This window comes from Triticum aestivum, chromosome 2B (genome assembly GCF_018294505.1).
Source record: "Triticum aestivum cultivar Chinese Spring chromosome 2B, IWGSC CS RefSeq v2.1, whole genome shotgun sequence".
NCBI lineage: Eukaryota > Viridiplantae > Streptophyta > Magnoliopsida > Poales > Poaceae > Triticum > Triticum aestivum.
The window spans coordinates 524,332,672-524,352,971 of NC_057798.1; the positions used below are offsets into that span (position 1 = coordinate 524,332,672).

A 20,300-nucleotide genomic window follows, 5' to 3' on the forward strand; every position below is an offset into this window, starting at 1 on the left:
AGGGGCATATTGCCTCGTCATGTCGCGAAGCTCCTTGACTGTCGCGGGCTTGCCAGCCCCGCGACAGTTCCAGCATAGGAGACTCATTGCGCTAGGCGCGACCCCACCTGGGAGCCCGCCAAATGCGCATCGGAAGGTTTGTCACCTGTGTTGTAGAACCCACTGTTCTTATCATAGGTTGGTGGAGTAGACCGGTTTCGCTTCGCCTCATGCTTGGATGGGCTCAGAGGATTAGTCGTGGCCACCGAGCTTGTTCCACTTTCCAGCATTAAAACAGTTTTTGCCACTCCCGATCCGGACGGGTTCTCTGGTTGGACTGCACCCCTCTTCATGTTGAAACCAGCTTCATCCATCTCAAAATCAGTGTCACCAGAGCTTTTGTTGTCATCTCCGCCATTGCCATCATAAGTTTCCTCCCTGTTGCGGCCACCAGATCGGCCGCCGCTGCGGCCTCCTCTTCGGCCTCCCCTACGACCACGTCCGCCTCCTGGTCCTTGGCCACTGCGCATAACCCATGATGCTCGTAGCTCTTTAAAAATCAGCGCCGATGGTGGATGAATTCCGGTACCATGCTCCTTGAATAGATGCCCCAACAAGCCGCAAACAGCACACCAGTCGGGGAGCTTTTCATATTTAACCCTGTATATCTGACGCTTCCCCTCCCTAATCATGGACACTGCGTTCTTCAGAGGTTTGTTAACATTGATTCTGACCCACACGCGATGGAAATTCCCCGTGAAATCTGGAGATTGAGGTTCAGCAAAAAGCACTTCCCCTACCTTAGCTGCAAGGGATGGCACAAGGTATGCGTACAAGGGTGGGACATCGTGCACCTGCACCCAAATCTCAATGGTGTCGAGAGGAACTGTTGATGGTTTAGCTAATCCATCATAGGGCTTGAGAATGACAGCATCACCTCTGAAGTGCCACGGTCCCTCCTGGGTGACTCTCTCCCAATCCCCTAGACAGGAGAATTGGACGGTGTACAGATTGTCTTCTAGCGGCTTGAATTTTACTTCTTGTGCCAGATCCCATGCTGCTCTCATGTTCTTAAAAAACCAATATTGGCTATAGGATTTGGCGCAATGAACCCTAGCAAGAGCGATCCAACGAGCAGCCTCAGATGGCGCCGCAGCCTCATCAAAAACCACGTCGTCCAGGTCCTCCTCCCGGAGGCCCAGTTCCTTCATCATCATCTCCACATCATCGACCTCCATTGACCCCGCCTTAGCAGCGCCCGAAGTCGATCTTGAATCCATCGTGAAACCCTAACCCGATGGGAGAGTATCGGATCTTTTCGGAGGAACTCTGAATCCTCTCTCCTCCGCCAGTACAGCCTAGCCCAGAGCAGCCCACCGGCCCCCCTGGATCGTAGGCAGGCGACTAGCAGAACAAGGGAGGTAGAGGAGGCAGGTCTCGACGGCGGCGACTCGGTCGCCCCGGGAGGATAACAAACCCTAACTAGAGGGAAGACAGCCGGACTCAATCAAACGAAAAAATTAAGTGCAGAGGATTGATGAAAAACAACTCGAATCGTTTAACTCAGATGGACTTGGGCTTTGTGTTAGTACCTCAGGTCGGGAGTTCAATCCACCACGCCAGCTCCTATTTTTTGCCTCCTCAGATCGGACGGGTCTGGTGGGCTGAGGCCCAGGCGCGCCGAGGCCCAATGCAGTGACCAAGTGTAAGTTCGTAAATAGATTTTTGGACCATTAGAAATTTAGTACCACCTCGAATATGTTTTAAATTCAAACTGAAAGCGTAAAATCACGGAAAGAAACTTATTGTGACTGTGAACCCACGGAGTCAATCCATGCTTTATTATTATAGGAAAAGATTAGGATACATGATCCTGATTTGCTTCCCTTAATTACTCTTCGTCACCCCGTGTCCTTCTCATATTTCTTCCTTAATCTGTAATGATCTTTGACACGGCTTCCTGACACCCAAGAAACACAAAAGTGGACTATTACTATCTGAATCGATCTATTTAACCAATGTCTTTCCTTATTTTCGGCTTCCTGACACCCAAGAAACACAAAAGTGGATTATTACTATCTGAATCGATCTATTTAACCAATGCCTTTCCTTATTTTCGGCTTCCCGACACCCAAGAAACACAAAAGTGGACTATTACTATCTGAATCGATCTATTTAACCAATGCCTTTCCTTATTTTCTTTTTCTGTCACCTCGTGTCCTGTTTAGTAGCGCACATCATTACTCACTTTCCAATTAATTAGCCTCTTTTTCCTTTCTTAATCTGTAATGATCTCTGACACGGCTTCCTGACACCCAAGAAACACAAAAGTGTATATAAATTGTGTGGATTGGATGTCAGACAACGAGGTGGGACTATTACTATCTGAATCGATCTATTTAACCAACGACAAAGGTTGGCTCGGTTGGCCGCGCCGTTATGTGTTGGTGGTCAGATTTTTGGTTAGCCGAGGTGGGCCGATCAATGCTAAAGAAAAGGTGGGCTGGATTGGTACTCGTTTGGTTGGCTTCGATTGGCACGAACGGACCTGACAGAGGGATTTCCTATTTAGCGCTGCAGGCGCCGGTTTTAGTTCATTCCGCAAACCGGCGCCTGCAGCGGTTCTAGGGCGGGCCGGCCTGTTTAGAATCTGCTTCGCCCCCGTCCGTCCTGTGGTCGTCCTGGTCTCCCCTTTCCCCCGACGACTGATTTCCTCCTCTGCTTCTCCCCCGTTTCTTCTGTTTCCTCCTCTGCTTCTCCCCCGACGACTTCTCTTCTTCCCCCAAGACTGATTTTGAATCTTAGGCGAATCTTAGGCGAATCAGGCGGATCGACGAACCGTAATCTGACTGCTTCTTCTGTGTTCTTCTTCGTCCGTCTCGTGATGGATTCCTCTGGTTCGTTCTTCTTCTAACCCTAATTCCCCTCAGTTCTTCGGTTAGGGTTTGTGTTTTTCATGGCGCTCATTGTTTGTGTTGCTGTTTGTTTAAGCGTGGATCTAACCGTGTGTTGGTACCTATGGTTTGGGGTAGAAAATTTTGCCTCCTTTTTTAGATCTCCTGTTTTGCTTGTGTATAAATGTATCCTGTTCATGCGTGTAAATCCATCTCATGTGACGGATGGCATCTCCCGTGTGTTGGTGCGTGTCCCTCTGCCATCTGCGTAACAATAACTAGGGGTTCTGCTACTTAGCGTGATTTTGTTTAGTCAAGTTATGATGTTTGATTGTTCCAGAAAGGGTTCTTGTATAATAATATAATGTTTTTATAGTACTAAAGTTTTCAAGTTATGAGGGGATTTCGTATAGAAGGATTTTATAATACCAGATTTGACTAAAGGATTTTTTTTCACATTTAAAGAAAATTTTCTGTCCAAGTCAGTGTGATACATGTGAGATTGGAAGTCACTTGAATCTAGTTTGACAGTGTCTATTTTGATACACAATAAATGGATTTGGAATACAGGGATCTTCACAGATTTGTGTAGATCGTTAAGTAGTTGTTTCTTCTTAGTATTTCTATACTTTCTTTGTCTAATCTGTTTAGTATATTATGGTTTTCTTTATTATTTGCAATTATTATAGATTCATAAGTAGTGCTCATTGTTAATAGTTGTTGTTAAATCTGTATTTTTCAGGACAAGAAGGAGGTGGGGTTGCCCAAGTTGTTGATCCAGAAGGGGAGGAACAAACTGAATATCCCCCTCAAGGTCTCCGCAATGACTCAGGTGCTATATTAGTTATTCTCCATTCAGTTTTTGTAGCTTTCGAATTTTGTATAGTTCGAAAGTAGGTCAATTTGCTGGGAAAAACATTTTGTGTGTGACGTTTTTGGTCTTACCAGAGGTTTTCCTATTCCTTTTTAAGTTGTCCCGTGAATGTTTAGTCTGCGTCTATTTATTTATTTATTTGTAGATCACATACTTTCCTTCTCTGACAGTAACATGTTTCCTTCTCATATTCAGTCCTTGTTCAACTAATATTTTTTATCTAAACGCTTTTTTAAAGTGCTATAAGTGTGTTTACATCATATTTTTAGCTAGTTAACTTCATCTTGAGCCATTTAGTATGCCATTGTTTCTTGGCAAATTCCCCCTTAGTAAATATGTTGTCCTACTTCAACTATTTTTTACACATGTTAGTTCTTCAATAATAGCAAATAAAAAAAGATATAGATACCCGCTCAAAACATTCACATAAATACAGTGAATCTAGAACTTGGAATCAGCTATACTTATTACACATGTAGATTTGTTCTAGCTTTAATGTTTTTGTTTTTCAACTAGAACTTGAATTTGTAGAATATTCTAGTTTTTCTGAGCTTTCTTGTGCAATCCCTTTAGTATGTTATGCTTTTCTATATTATCTGCAATATTATAGATTCATAAGTAGTGCTCATTTGTTGATAGTTGTTTTTCAATCTGTATTTTCCAGCCCAAGAAGGAGGTGGGGTTGCCCAAGTTGATGAACCAGAAGGTGAGGAACCAACTGAATATCCGCCACGAGGTCTCCGCAATGACTCAGGTGGTATGTTAGTTTTTCTCCATTCAGTTTTGTAGTTTTCAAATTTGGTATAGTTTGCAAGTACATTATATTGTTGGAAAAACAATATGTGTGTCATGTTTTTGGTGTTACCAGATGTTTATCTATTCGTTTGTAAATTTGTCCTGTGAATGCTTAGTCTATGTTTTTTATTTATTTATGTGCAAATCATTTTTTCCTTCTTTGATAGTTACATGTTTTCTTCTGATATTTTTCTTGAAATCATTGTTCATATATAGTTCAATGTATCTGCTTGTTTTGGTGGTTCTGCAGTGTTTTTTGTTTTATTCTTCCAGATTATGCTTATTTCAAATTCCATATTTTTTTTTAATCTCTAGTATTTGCACCGTCTTATCAGTTGTTGTTATTTTCTTTTCGTAGCTCGGGTATTCCCTCACAAGTTATGCAAGTCTACTTACATTACCAGACTGTCTTTCAAGCGTTGGGAAAAAACTGTGAAGCAGTTTAGTGACATTCAGTTAGGCCATGTGAGAAAGTACAAAATGGAAGCTCTACTTCATATGCCAAAGAAACTTAAAATCCCCATGAATCTGCTTGAATGGATAGATCAACACATGTTTGGAACTAAAGAGCCCTGTTTCAAGCATAAGAATAAAGTTATCAAGATTACTAAAGATATGGTCGACAAAATTTTCGATTTCCCTGGTGGCACCAAGCCTTTTGTATTCAGTAGCGATGATCCCCAAGTGAAAGCAGAGGTTACACAGTTGAGGAACAAGTATATTGATCATCGGAACAAAATGCTAATTAATAAAATAGAGGAGGTGATGCTTAGTGATGAGACAGAAGATGGTTTTATTAGGAGCTTCACATTTTATTTTCTATCATCTATTTTGTGCCCTGCATCATATTGTTTTGGCAACACCAAGTTCTTGTACTCTCTAAGAGATGTTTCTGCTATTCCTTCTCTCGACTTTGCGCAATTGGCACTGGATTTCATGCGTGAGGAGTCAGAGCGTCACTTAGAAATGATCATGAACAGACCAAGTGTTGAGGAAATGAACAAGTCTTCATATATTGGGGGATGTCTTCCTATTTGGGGAGTAAGTTCAATCATCACTTGCCCTATTTTCTTTGTATTCCCTTTATATTTTTACTGACCTTATTATTTTTTAAATGGCAGATCATTTATCTGGATTTTGTTGATTTCGATTTTATTGATAATCATCAGTCTACTGTGGATTATTCTCTTCCACGGATATGTCATGTTAAGACAGAAGATTTCAAGTATCTTGCATTGGTTGATAGGAATTATGAGTCTAGGAAATTTTTTGGTGTTTTACCAGTAAGTATCGTATACTGTATATACCTTCTTGACTTATCTTCTTTATTTTGGTATTTATTTTCATCATGTGCTCAACTGCAATTTGTAGCTGCGAGACATATCACATACCCCATATTACAATGTCGGGCCTATTAACAATGCTCCCGACGCTGATGGTGTGATTAACTCAACTCCTTATGTGGAGGTAATTTTTATGAGTAGATTATATCATTTTCAATTTGGTTTATTCTTCCTTGTATTTTTTTATCTTTATATAGCTTTTTTTTGTCATGTCATTTGTAGGTCAACAATGCAAATAGTGTTCCTGAAGCTCTACATGAGAACACGTCAATTGATTCAAAAAGTCCTCATACCATTTCAGAAATTCCCAGTTCCACTGCAAAAGTTGAAGCAGATTTAAAACCAAAACCAGAGCCACATTTGAAAACAGAGGTATTTTTTTGTGTTGTGTCTTTTTTTAGTTCACATCTAAGTGTTCTCTTGATAGTAGTGTCCTGTTTACTATCAATTTCTGTAATCCAGGTTCCCTCCAGTGATGTCCTTAAGCCGGAGCCAATCGGACCAAAATTTGAGGTATTTTGTTTTGTATTCAAGACAGGTGGACTATATATTATAGATTAAGTGGATAAATAGTGTATTTATTGACTGTTAAGGATTTACTGCAGATTTGTTGGTAGTTTGATAATATCATTCACTTTTTTTACGACTGATCATGACGAATAGCGGTTACAATAGTGAATTTTTTTGCTATCAAACTTACAAAGAAGCTTTATTTTTTGAGATGAATCTTGCATGTAGCTTTTTTGTTCTTTTGGGTAGTTTATTGATATTCTGAATTCTGTGTGTTTCATTATGTCCAGAACATTTTTGTCCTGAATTCGGTGTACAAAACACCAATATTCCCAGCTCATACTTCAAATGTGAACACCAACTCTGTCCACCAAGAAACTACTTCACAACCTAAGGTCTGCTTCAAGTCATTCAAATTTCTTTCCATAATCATAATTTTTATTGAACTTACAACAACATTTGATTTTTCTTTCTCATCAGGAAGTAGTTTTTCTATCAGCTAAAGCAGATGATATCAAATTTTCCACTGAAGTTAATGCAAAAAGAAGTTTTATACTCATCAGTTCTGCCTCTGGAAATGAAAGAGTCAAGCGTTTTCAAGGAACTCCAATTCTTATTGATGATGATTCTCCTACCACTCCTGCTGCCGCGACTAACGAAGTGATACCAGCCTCTCACTGTGATACAAGTGAAGGAATTCCAATGAACATGGAGTTTTCTGTCCAACTAGGTTATAATTCCAACAATATTTTTTAAATTTTCCATGGGTTTCATTTTTTGTAATATGATTCTGAGCAACATTCCATTATTTTATGTTGAAACTTATTTTGAATTTGTGTGTTTTGCAGGCTATTCTTCATTGAATAATGCAGAAGCTGGACCAAGTACAAGACCTAATACAATTGAAAAGAAGAACAGGAAAAAAAGAGCAGCTAAACTTCAATCTCCTGATGCACCAAAGAAACTGAAAATATCTCAAGAAGTGGACATTTTCTTCTCCAAATATTTGAGGAAGCCTATCTTTCAAGAATAGTTAATTCTCTTAGTCCTTTAGTTATTTTATTATTAATTATTTAATTAATTTATGAGAACTTTTTTAGTTTAGATATCTACCTAGGAAAATAATTATGAAATACCAGCATTTTTCTGGTTCAACAAAAGTTAGTTCGGATGTAAAACTTTGTAGTTCATATAATTTTAGACCAAAAAGAATGTTTTAAATTTTTCTGTTTTGGCCATAGTAGTGTTGCATATGTTTTTAATTTATTGTTAATATGTATTTCTTTGATCCATTTTCTCTAATTAATAGTAGTTCTCCTTCTTTATTCTGTGCATCACTCTTTTTGTTGATATTGAGGGTTTCCCTGTAAGCTATGACAATTACTTTAATTCATTTAAAGCGAGGGGTGAGATTGGAGATGAAGTGATGAATTCTTTTATTCAAGTTCTTAACTATGAATCAAAGATGTCATCTAAAGTAAAGCCTTATATCAAGAAATAATGTTTCACTTCGTACTTTATTGTGAGTTTTTGTTCTAAACTTCCTATTTGCTTATATTTTTTACTATTTTTTTCTTTTTTCTTTCATTGAAACTGAGATTTTTTATTAATTTTGTCATTTTTGTTCACAGAATAAATTGTTGGTTCCTCCTGAGTCATTTGATCCTATTAGTTGCATACGAGAATTTGACAGGATTAATTCAGAAGAAAGCATCTGGAAACAAGACTTTGTAAGAAAAATATCAACTTATTCAAAAGATCTATTCTTTTTTTAATACTCATTCTGCTTTTCCTCTTGCTGAACAGTTATACTTCCCTACCATAAAATCAAATCACTGGGTTCTACTTTCCATCAACTCTCTGTTTGAGAAATCTCACTTTTTTGATCCATGTGGTACTATTCTGGATACTACCCAACAAGAACTTGTCTATAACTTGGTAAGTAATTATCAAGACATAAAACCCTTTGATTTCAACGGAAACAATTTTTTTCCTACTGTACCACATCTGAAGTAAAGTGTCTGACTGTGTTTATACCTATAATAAACAGCTCTCCAACTACAACATGCTTTGCAAGCTGAGTAAAAAGCCATTCAAGAACATATTCTCTTTCAAGCTTCAACCAGTAGGCCCTTACCCAACAAACTGTCTCTTGTAAGTTCATTTTTCTTCTTTTTGTTTGCATATTTATTCAATTTTCAACTGCAAGTTTATTCAACATATTTCTCCATACTTTCCCTCCACCACTGTACTATTTTTCTACCTACTTGTACTCGAAATGTTGATGTGATTTGTTTACCATAGATTTTATTTTTGAAACACTATCTTTCTGCTAATCGTACAGTATGTTCATTTCAAGCATATATTTTAGGCAAATTTACAGTTATACAGTTAAGCATATTGTATGTTCACCTCAAGCTAACAGTAGTTGAACATTGGACATCAAAGCATACTCTATGCCCATTGTTGTTTCAATGTGTGGTTGTTCTCTCTAATTCTAATTCCATCCCTAACCTTTAGTTAACAACAACCACTGTCAAAAATAATTTTGGCAATATAGTAATGTTCTTCTACTTTTAGTACTCCTGTCAATGTTGCCATTGGGGGCATAACTTTCAGTCAACAACAACTACTCCCAACTCTCATTTTTTGACAGTATGAATAAGAATGAAAATTCAGTGAGTTATTTAGACTAGAAAAGAAGAATAATCCACAAGGGCTTGAGGATGTCCTTTTCTGAATTTTGCTGCGTCATGTTTCTTTAAGGAATGGCCAATGTAGAGGGAGTTTATGACTTCTCTCAATAAAATTCAATTAAATTGTGGAGCTGAATCTGACCTCCAACTCTAACAACAACAACAACAACAACAAAGCCTTTAGTCCCAAGCAAGTTGGGGTAGGCTAGAGGTGAAACCCATAAGATCTCGCAACCAACTCATGCCTCTGGCACATGGATAGCAAGCTTCCATGCACCCCTGTCCATAGCTAGCTCTTTGTCGATACTCCAATCCTTCAGGTCTCTCTTAACGGACTCCTCCCATGTCAAAATCGGTCGACCCCGCCCTCTCTTGACATTCTCCGCACGGTTTAGCCGTCCGCTATGCACTGGAGCTTCTGGAGGCCTGCGCTGAATATGCCCAAACCATCTCAAACGATGTTGGACAAGCTTCTCCTCAATTGGTGCTACCCCAACTCTATCTCGTATATCATCATTCCGGACTCGATCCTTCCTCGTGTGGCCACACATCCATCTCAACATACGCATCTCCGCCACACCTAACTGTTGAACATGTCGCCTTTTAGTCGGCCAACACTCCGCGCCATACAACATTGCGGGTCGAACCGCCGTCCTGTAGAACTTGCCTTTTAGCTTTTGTGGCACTCTCTTGTCACAGAGAATGCCAGAAGCTTGGCGCCACTTCATCCATCTGGCTTTGATTCGATGGTTCACATCTTCATCAATACCCCCACCCTCCTGCAACATTGACCCCAAATACCGAAAGGTGTCCTTCCGAGGTACCACCTGGCCATCAAGGCTAACCTCCTCCTCCTCACAGCTAGTAGTACTGAAACCGCACATCATGTACTCGGTTTTAGTTCTACTAAGCCTAAACCCTTTCGATTCCAAGGTTTGTCTCCATAACTCTAACTTCCTATTTACCTCCAACTCTACAATCTAAAAATATAGAGCTGAAAATTATACAGCCTGTCTCGTAAAGTAAAATTCAGTTAAATTTTACAAACTCCCTCTGTCAGTTATCCCAAACTACTCCAAGACTGGCACATCAAGCCTTTTTCTTGCGAGGCTTTATATTCCAAGGCTGAATTGCACATCCATCGGTTGATGCCGGAAGAAAGAAAAACTAATAGTAGTAGCAACACCACCTGAAACTGCAAGCAAACCAGATTCAGATTTCTACTGGCAGTGACATCCCAAAGTAGATCGAACCCAAATTTGTTGGGGAACGTTGCAGAAAATTAAAAATTTTCCTACGGTTTCACCAAGATCCATCTATGAGTTCATCTAAGCAACGAGTCAAGGGAGAGAGTTTGCATCTACATACCACTTGTAGATCGCGTGCGGAAGCTTGCAAGGTGATGATGTAGTCGTACTCGACGTGATTCGAATCACCGATGACCAAGTGCTGAACGGACAGCACCTCCGTGTTCAACACACGTACGGGACGGGAGACGTCTCCTCCTTCTTGATCCAGCAAGGGGGAAGGAGAGGTTGAGGAAGACAGCTCCACCGGCAGCACGACGGCGTGGTGATGGTGGAGAGGCAGTACTCCGACAGGGCTTCGCCGAGCACACAACGGAGGAGGAGAGGTGTTGGGGAGGGGAGGGCTGCGCCTTGGAGGATGGTGCGGCTGCCCTCCCCTCACCCCTCTATTTATAGGGGGAAGGGAGAAGGGGGCCGGCCCCCTAGAACCCATCTAGGGGGGGGGGTGCGGCGGCCAAGGGGAGAGGGGGAGAGGGTGGCTTGCCCCCCAAGTCAAGGGGGGCGCCCCCTCTAGGGTTCCCCCTCAACCCTAGGCGCATGGGCCCAAGGGAGGGGGGTGCGGCCAGCCCACCAGGGGCTGGCTCCCTGCCCCACGCAGCCCATGTGGCCCCCCGGGAGGGGTGGCCCCTCCCGGTGGACCCCCGGAACCCTTCCGGTGGCCCCGGTACAATACCGGTATGACCCTGAATCTTCCCGGTGTCCGTTTGACAACTTCCCATATATAAATCTTTACCTCCGGACCCTTCCGGATCTCCTCGTGACGTCCAGGATCCCATCCGGGACTCCGAACAATATTCGGTAGTCACATACTAGTCTTCCTAATAACCCTAGCGTCACCGAACCTTAAGTGTGTAGACCCTACGGGTTCGGGAGACATGCAGACATGACCGAGACGCTCTCAGGCCAATAACCAACAGCGGGATCTGGATACCCATGATGGCTCCCACATGCTCCTCAATGTTGTCATCGGATGAACCACTATGTCGAGGATTCGATCAAACCCTGCATACAATTCCCTTTGTCAATCGGTATGTTACTTGCCCGAGACTCGATCGCCGGTATCCCAATACCTTGTTCAGTCTCGTTACCGGCAAGTCACTTTACTCGTACCGCAATGCATGATCCCGTGTCCAACACCTTGGTCACATTGAGCTCATAATGATGATGCATTACCGAGTGGGCCCAGTGATACCTCTCCGTCATACGGAGTGACAAATCCCAGTCTCGATCCGTGTCAACCCAACAGCTACTTTCGGAGATACCTGTAATGCACCTTTATAGTCACCCAGTTACGTTGTGACGTTTGATACACCCAAGGCACTCTTACGGTATCCGGGAGTTACACGATCTCATGGTCTAAGGAAGAGATACTTGACATTGGCAAAGCTCTAGCAAAACGAACTACACGATCTTTTATGCTATGCTTAGGATTGGGTCTTGTCCATCACATCATTCTCCTAATGATGTGATCCCGTTATCAACGACATCCAATGTCCATAGTCAGGAAACCATGACTATCTGTTGATCACAACGAGCTGGTCAACTAGAGGCTCACCAGGGACATATTGTGGTCTAAGTATTCACACGTGTATTATGATTTCCGGATAATACAGTTATAACATGAATAAAAGACATTTATCATGAACATTGAAATATAATAATACTTTTATTATTGCCTCTAGGGCATATTTCCAACAGTCTCCCACTTGCACTAGAGTCACCAATCTAGTTACATTGTGATGAATCGAACACCCATAGAGTTCTGGTGTTGATCATGTTTTGCACGCGAGAGAGGTTTAGTCAGCGGATCTGCGACATTCAGATCCGTGTGCACTTTGCAAATCTCTATGTCTCCATCTTGAACATTTTCACGGATGGAGTTGAAACGACGCTTGATGTGCCTGGTCTTCTTGTGAAATCTGGGCTCCTTGGCAAGGGCAATAGCTCCAGTGTTGTCACAGAAGAGTTTGATCGGCCCCGACGCATTGGGTATGACTCCTAGGTCGATGATGAACTCCTTCACCCAAATCGCTTCATGCGCTGCCTCCGAGGCTGCCATGTACTCCGCTTCACATGTAGATCCCGCCACGACGCTCTGCTTGCAGCTGCACCAGCTTACTGCTCCACCATTCAACATATACACATATCCGGTTTGTGACTTAGAGTCATCCAGATCTGAGTCGAAGCTAGCGTCGACGTAACCCTTTACGACGAGCTCTTCGTCTCCTCCATAAACGAGAAACATGTCCTTCGTCCTTTTCAGGTACTTCAGGATATTCTTGACCGATGTCCAGTGTTCCTTGCCGGGATTACTTTGGTATCTTGCTACCAAACTTACGGCAAGGTTTACATCGGGTCTGGTACACAGCATGGCATACATAATAGATCCTATGGCTGAAGCATAGGGGATGACACTCATCTCTTCTTTATCTTTTGCCGTGGTCGGTGACTGAGCCGAGCTCAGTCTCACACTTTGTAACATAGGCAAGAACCCCTTCTTGGATTGATCCATTTTGAATTTCTTCAAAATCTTGTCAAGGTATGTGCTTTGTGAAAGACCTATGAGGCGTCTCGATCTATCTCTATAGATCTTGATGCCTAATATATAAGCAGCTTCTCCAAGGTCCTTCATTGAAAAACACTTATTCAAGTAGGCCTTAATGCTGTCCAGAAATTCTATATTATTTCCCATCAAGAGTATGTCATCTACATATAATATGAGAAATGCTACAGAGCTCCCACTCACTTTCTTGTAAACGCAGGCTTCTCCATAAGTCTGCATAAACCCAAACGCTTTGATCATCTCATCAAAGCGAATATTCCAACTCCGAGATGCTTGCACCAGCCCATAAATGGATCGCTGGAGCTTGCACACTTTGTTAGCGTTCTTAGGATCGACAAAACCTTCCGGCTGCATCATATACAGCTCTTCCTTAAGATGCCCGTTAAGGAATGCCGTTTTGACGTCCATCTGCCATATCTCATAATCATAGTATGCGGCAATTGCTAACATGATTCGGACGGACTTCAGCTTCGCTACGGGAGAGAATGTCTCGTCGTAGTCAATCCCTTGAACTTGTCGATAACCCTTAGCGACAAGTCGAGCTTTATAGATGGTGACATTACCATCCGCGTCCGTCTTCTTCTTAAAGATCCATTTGTTTTCTATCACTCGCCGATCATCGGGCAAGTCTGTCAAAGTCCATACTTTGTTTTCATACATGGATTCTATCTCGGATTTCATGGCTTCAAGCCATTTGTTGGAATCTGGGCCCGCCATCGCTTCTTCATAGTTCGAAGGTTCACCGTTGTCTAACAACATGATTTCCAGGACAGGGTTGCCGTACCACTCTGGTGCGGAACGTGTCCTTGTAGACCTACGAAGTTCAGTAGTAACTTGATCCGAAGTACCTTGATCATCATCATTGTTTTCCTCTTTAGTTGGAGTGGGCATCACAGGAACGGTTTTCTGCGCTGCGCCACTTTCCCGCTCAAGAGGTAGTACTTCATCGAGTTCTACTTTCCTCCCACCTACTTCTTTCGAGAGAAACTCTTTTTCCAGAAAGCATCCGTTCTTGGCAACAAAGATCTTGCCTTTGGATCTTAAGTAGAAGGTATACCCGACAGTTTCCTTAGGGTATCCTATGAAGACGCATTTTTCCGACTTGGGTTCGAGCTTTTCAGGTTGGAGTTTCTTGACATAAGCATCGCATCCCCAAACTTTTAGAAACGACAGCTTAGGTTTCTTTCCAAACCATAATTCATACGGTGTCGTCTCAACGGATTTAGACGGTGCCCTATTTAAAGTGAATGTAGCTGTCTCTAGAGCGTATCCCCAAAATGATAGCGGTAAATCGGTAAGAGACATCATAGACCGCACCATATCCAATAGAGTGCGATTACGACGTTCGGACACACCGTTTCGTTGAGGTGTTCCAGGCGGCGTGAGTTGTGAAACGATTCCACATTTCCTTAAGTGTGTGCCAAATTCGTGACTTAAATATTCTCCTCCACGATCTGATCGTAGGAACTTTATCTTTCGGTCACGTTGATTCTCCACCTCATTCTGAAATTCCTTGAACTTTTCAAAGGTCTCAGACTTGTGTTTCATTAAGCAGACATACCCATATCTACTTAAGTCATCAGTGAGAGTGAGAACATAACGATATCCTCCGCGAGCCTCAACGCTCATTGGACCACACACATCGGTATGTATGATTTCCAACAAGTTGGTTGCTCGCTCTATTGTTCCGGAGAACGGAGTCTTGGTCATCTTGCCCAAAAGGCATGGTTCGCATGTGTCAAATGATTCATAATCAAGAGACTCCAAAAGTCCATCGGCATGGAGCTTCTTCATGCGCTTGACACCAATGTGACCAAGGCGGCAGTGCCACAAGTATGTGGGACTATCGTTATCAACTTTAAATCTTTTGGCATCCACACTATGAACATGTGTAATATTACGCTCGAGATTCAGTAAGAATAAACCATTGACCATCGGAGCATGACCATAAAACATATCTCTCATATAAATCGAACAACCATTATTCTCAGACTTAAATGAGTAGCCATCTCGTATTAAACGAGATCCAGATACAATGTTCATGCTCAAACTTGGCACTAAATAACAATTATTAAGGTTCAAAACTAATCCCGTAGGTAAATGTAGAGGCAGCGTGCCGACGGCGATCACATCGACTCTGGAACCATTCCCGACGCGCATCGTCACCTCGTCCTTCGCCAGTCTCCGTTTATTCCGCAGCTCCTCCTGTGAGTTACAAATATGAGCAACGGCACCGGTATCAAATACCCAGGAGTTACTACGAGTACTGGTAAGGTACACATCAATCACATGTATATCAAATATACCTTTGGTGTTGCCGGCCTTCTTATCCGCTAAGTATTTGGGGCAGTTCCGCTTCCAGTGACCCTTCCCCTTGCAATAAAAGCACTCAGTCTCAGGCTTGGGTCCATTCTTTGACTTCTTCCCGGTAACTGGTTTACCAGGCGCGGCAACATCTTTGCCGTCCTTCTTGAAGTTCTTCTTACCCTTGCCCTTCTTGAACTTAGTGGTCTTATTGACCATCAACACTTGATGTTCTTTCTTGATTTCAACCTCTGCTGACTTCAGCATCGAGAACACTTCAGGAATGGTCTTTTCCATCCCCTGCATGTTGTAGTTCATCACAAAGCTCTTGTAGCTTGGTGGGAGCGACTGGAGGATTCTGTCAATGACCACCTCATCTGGGAGGTTAATGTTCAGCTGGGTCATACGGTTGTGCAACCCAGACATCTTTAGGATGTGCTCACTGACAGAACTGTTTTCCTCCATCTTACAACTATAGAACTTGTCGGAGACATCATATCTCTCGACCCGGGCATGAGCTTGAAAAACTAGTTTCAGCTCTTCGAACATCTCATATGCTCCGTGGTGCTCAAAACGCTTTTGGAGCCCCGGTTCTAAGCTGTAAAGCATGCCGCACTGAACGAGGGAGTAATCATCAGCGCGAGCTTGCCAAGCATTCATAATGTCTTGGTTCTCGGGGACGGGAGCGTCACCTAGCGGTCCTTCTAGGACATATTGTTTCCTGGCAGCTATGAGGATGATCCTTAGGTTCCGGACCCAGTCCGTATAGTTGCTGCCATCATCTTTCAGCTTGGTTTTCTCTAGGAACACGTTGAAGTTCATGTTGACATTAGCGTTGGCCATTGATCTACAAGACATATTTGCAAAGGTTTTTAGACTAAGTTCATGATAATAAAGTTCTAATCAAATTATGAACTCCCACTTAGATTAGACATCCCTCTAGTCATCTAAGTGTTACACGATCCGAGTCGACTAGCCCGTGTCCGATCATCACGTGAGACGGACTAGTCATCGTCGGTGAACATTCTCATGTTGATCGTATCTTCCATACGACTCGTGTTCGACCTTTCGGTCTCCGTGTTCCGAGGCCATGTCTGCACATGCTAGGCTCGTCAAGTTAACCCTAAGTGTTTTCGCTGTGTAAAACTGTCTTACACCCGTTGTATGTGAACGTAAGAATCCATCACACCCGATCATCACGTGGTGCTTAGAAGCGACGAACTGTAGCAACGGTGCACAGTTAGGGGAGAACACTTCTTGAAATTTTGTAAGGGATCATCTTATTTACTACCTTCGTCCTAAGTAAACAAGATGCATAAACATAATAAACATCACATGCAATTATATGGTTGTGACATGATATGGCCAATATCATATAGCTCCATTGATCTTCATCTTCGGGGCTCCATGATCATCTTGTCACCGGCTTGACACCATGATCTCCATCATCATGATCTCCATCATCGTGTCCTCATGAAGTTGTCACGCCAACGACTACTTCTACTTCTATGACTAACGTTTAGCAATAAAGTAAAGTAGTTTACATGGCGTTATTCAATGACACGCAGGTCATACAAAAAATAATGACAACTCCTATGGCTCCTGCCGGTTGTCATACTCATCGACATGCAAGTCGTGAATCCTATTACAAAGAACATGATCTCATACATCACAATTCATCATTCATCACAACTTCTGGCCATATCACATCACATGATCAATCGCTGCAAAAACAAGTTAGACGTCCTCTAATTGTTGTTGCATCTTTTACGTGGCTGCAATTGGGTTCTAGCAAGAACGTTTTCTTACCTACGAATCACCACAACGTGATTTTGTCAACTTCTATTTACCCTTCATAAGGGCCCTGTTCATCGATTCCGCTCCAACTAAAGTGGGAGAGACAGACACCCGCCAGCCACCTTATGCAACTAGTGCATGTCAGTCAGTGGAACCGGTCTCACGTAAGCGTACGTGTAAGGTTGGTCCGGGCCGCTTCATCCCACAATACCGTTGAGCAAGAAAAGACTAGTAGAGGCAAGTAAGATGACAAAATCCACGCCCACAACAAATTGTGTTCTACTCGTGCATTAGATAACTACACATAGACCTAGCTCATGATGCCACTATTGGGGAACGTTGCAGAAAATTAAAATTTTTCCTACGGTTTCACCAAGATCCATCTATGAGTTCATCTAAGCAACGAGTCAAGGGAGAGAGTTTGCATCTACATACCACTTGTAGATCGCGTGCGGAAGCTTGCAAGGTGATGATGTAGTCGTACTCGACGTGATTCGAATCACCGATGACCAAGTGCTGAACGGACAGCACCTCCGCGTTCAACACACGTACGGGACGGGAGACGTCTCCTCCTTCTTGATCCAGCAAGGGGGAAGGAGAGGTTGAGGAAGACAGCTCCACCGGCAGCACGACGGCGTGGTGATGGTGGAGAGGCAGTACTCCGACAAGGCTTCGCCGAGCACACAATGGAGGAGGAGAGGTGTTGGGGAGGGGAGGGCTGCGCCTTGGAGGATGGTGCGGCTGCCCTCCCCTCACCCCTCTATTTATAGGGGGAAGGGAGAAGGGGGCCGGCCCCCTAGAACCCATCTAGGGGGGGGGTGCGGCGGCCAAGGGGAGAGGGGGAGAGGGTGGCTTGCCCCCCAAGTCAAGGGGGGCGCCCCCTCTAGGGTTCCCCCTCAACCCTAGGCGCATGGGCCCAAGGGGGGGGGGTGCGGCCAGCCCACCAGGGGCTGGCTCCCTGCCCCACGCAGCCCATGTGGCCCCCCGGGAGGGGTGGCCCCTCCTGGTGGACCCCCGGAACCCTTCCGGTGGCCCCGGTACAATACCGGTATGACCCCGAATCTTCCCGGTGTCCGTTTGACAACTTCCCATATATAAATCTTTACCTCCGGACCCTTCCGGATCTCCTCGTGACGTCCAGGATCCCATCCGGGACTCCGAACAACATTCGGTAGTCACATACTAGTCTTCCTAATAACCCTAGCGTCACCGAACCTTAAGTGTGTAGACCCTACGGGTTCGGGAGACATGCAGACATGACCGAGACGCTCTCAGGCCAATAACCAACAGCGGGATCTGGATACCCATGATGGCTCCCACATGCTCCTCGATGTTGTCATCGGATGAACCACTATGTCGAGGATTCGATCAAACCCTGCATACAATTCCCTTTGTCAATCGGTACGTTACTTGCCCGAGACTCGATCGTCGGTATCCCAATACCTTGTTCAGTCTTGTTACCGGCAAGTCACTTTACTTGTACCGCAATGCATGATCCTGTGTCCAACACCTTGGTCACATTGAGCTCATAATGATGATGCATTACCGAGTGGGCCCAGTGATACCTCTCCGTCATACGGAGTGACAAATCCCAGTCTCGATCCGTGTCAACCCAACAGCTACTTTCGGAGATACCTGTAATGCACCTTTATAGTCACCCAGTTACGTTGTGACGTTTGATACACCCAAGGCACTCTTACGGTATCCGGGAGTTACACGATCTCATGGTCTAAGGAAGAGATACTTGACATTGGCAAAGCTCTAGCAAAACGAACTACACGATCTTTTATGCTATGCTTAGGATTGGGTCTTGTCCATCACATCATTCTCCTAATGATGTGATCCCGTTATCAACGACATCCAATGTCCATAGTCAGGAAACCATGACTATCTGTTGATCACAACGAGCTGGTCAACTAGAGGCTCACCAAGGACATATTGTGGTCTAAGTATTCACACGTGTATTATGATTTCCGGATAATACAGTTATAGCATGAATAAAAGACATTTATCATGAACATTGAAATATAATAATACTTTTATTATTGCCTCTAGGGCATATTTCCAACAAAATTTCCTTCACACCCAACACACTTCATCAATGTTGACAATAACACACCAATACTCATTCTCATTTTTTTCCTGTGTTTTTCTATTCTTTATGTAGGCATGACTCAGGCCACTATCTGCCTTTATACATGGAAAATTTTGAAGGCAAAGCTATGAAGAGTTTCAATGAGGTATAACTTGAAAACTATTTGCCTTATTTTTTTTGTATGTGCAAACCTGTATCCAAAACAAATTAGTGAAGTAGCTCATTTTCATGTTTTGGAAGCTCGATACATTTGCTGCCTGTTTTTAGCTTTTCTAGGAATGGCCTTTTCTTTTGATTTTGTTTGAATGTGCCACAGTTCCTGGGGTACTTTGCTATGTTCCAAGACTAAATACTAGGCCTAATCATATGGTCTTTTTTTAAAAAAAACTAGCACTTGTCTATGCACATTCCATCATGCTATATTCTTTTTTCTGAAGTGTGACTTTGTTTATATCTATCCTTCTTTTACCAAGAATGTTTTAGGTTTTGTTATGGCCATTTGATTAGTTAGTTGTTTTTCTACTGTTTACTATCTCTGCACCTCCTATAACCAGTTAGTAATTTTCTTCTGAACTACTTTAGATGTTTTCTCAAGTTTTAGTCTTCTATTTCTCATAATGTGCCTATATTGTGTTTATAAACAGGGCAACATTCCGAAGTACAGAATGATTTATGCATTCAAGTTATTCAAAAGCACTTTGAACAAGCTGAAAGAAGGAGATCTGCCAATACCAAATTGACTTTTCCGCAAGATGCATACGCAAACAGTTTTCAATGTGTAACTGATTGGAACAAAACATGTATTTTCATGTCTTCAAACAATTACATCTGTAATCATATGGTAGTAGATTCACGGTACTAGATGTTTAAACTTTTTGCTACCACGAGCTACATAGCGTCTATGTTGGAAATCTTCTTTTTCTGGATATGGTACTCTTCATGAACTACATAGTTTTTGTCTTGCAATCATTGCCCATAGTAAGTGTATCTTTTTGTGTTGCTAAACGCGAAACTATATATTCGTGCACTACATACTATCTATGTTGGCATCACATGCATACTAAGTGAATCCTTGTTTTGTCATTGCAAATATAAAAAGTTGACAATGTCTAATTTTAGCTGGTTTTTAGCTTTTTCCAGGTT

The 20,300-nt window shown here is 42.7% G+C and overlaps 1 protein-coding gene across 2 annotated transcripts; it reads left to right on the plus strand.

The window, feature by feature from the left end:
- Positions 1 to 2,636: 2,636 nt before the first annotated feature.
- On the plus strand, positions 2,637 to 20,049 carry LOC123041563 (uncharacterized). 2 transcript variants are annotated; one of them, XR_006418560.1, is made up of 16 exons: positions 2,637 to 2,876; positions 3,616 to 3,705; positions 4,412 to 4,501; positions 4,901 to 5,583; positions 5,664 to 5,825; positions 5,914 to 6,009; positions 6,108 to 6,257; positions 6,348 to 6,398; positions 6,686 to 6,790; positions 6,876 to 7,125; positions 7,244 to 7,427; positions 8,027 to 8,125; positions 8,202 to 8,333; positions 8,446 to 8,549; positions 19,230 to 19,302; positions 19,802 to 20,049. XR_006418560.1 is itself a non-coding variant. In XM_044464158.1 (11 exons), the coding sequence occupies exons 1-11, from the start codon at positions 2,864 to 2,866 to the stop codon at positions 7,426 to 7,428; spliced, it is 1,875 nt and encodes a 624-aa protein (XP_044320093.1). In that variant the 5' UTR covers positions 2,637 to 2,863; the 3' UTR covers positions 7,429 to 7,880. The 2 variants fall into 2 exon arrangements, 1 of the variants encoding a protein (XP_044320093.1); XM_044464158.1 differs by lacking the exons at positions 8,027 to 8,125; positions 8,202 to 8,333; positions 8,446 to 8,549; positions 19,230 to 19,302; positions 19,802 to 20,049 and having other exon boundaries at positions 7,244 to 7,880.
- The last annotated feature ends 251 nt before the right edge of the window (positions 20,050 to 20,300 follow it).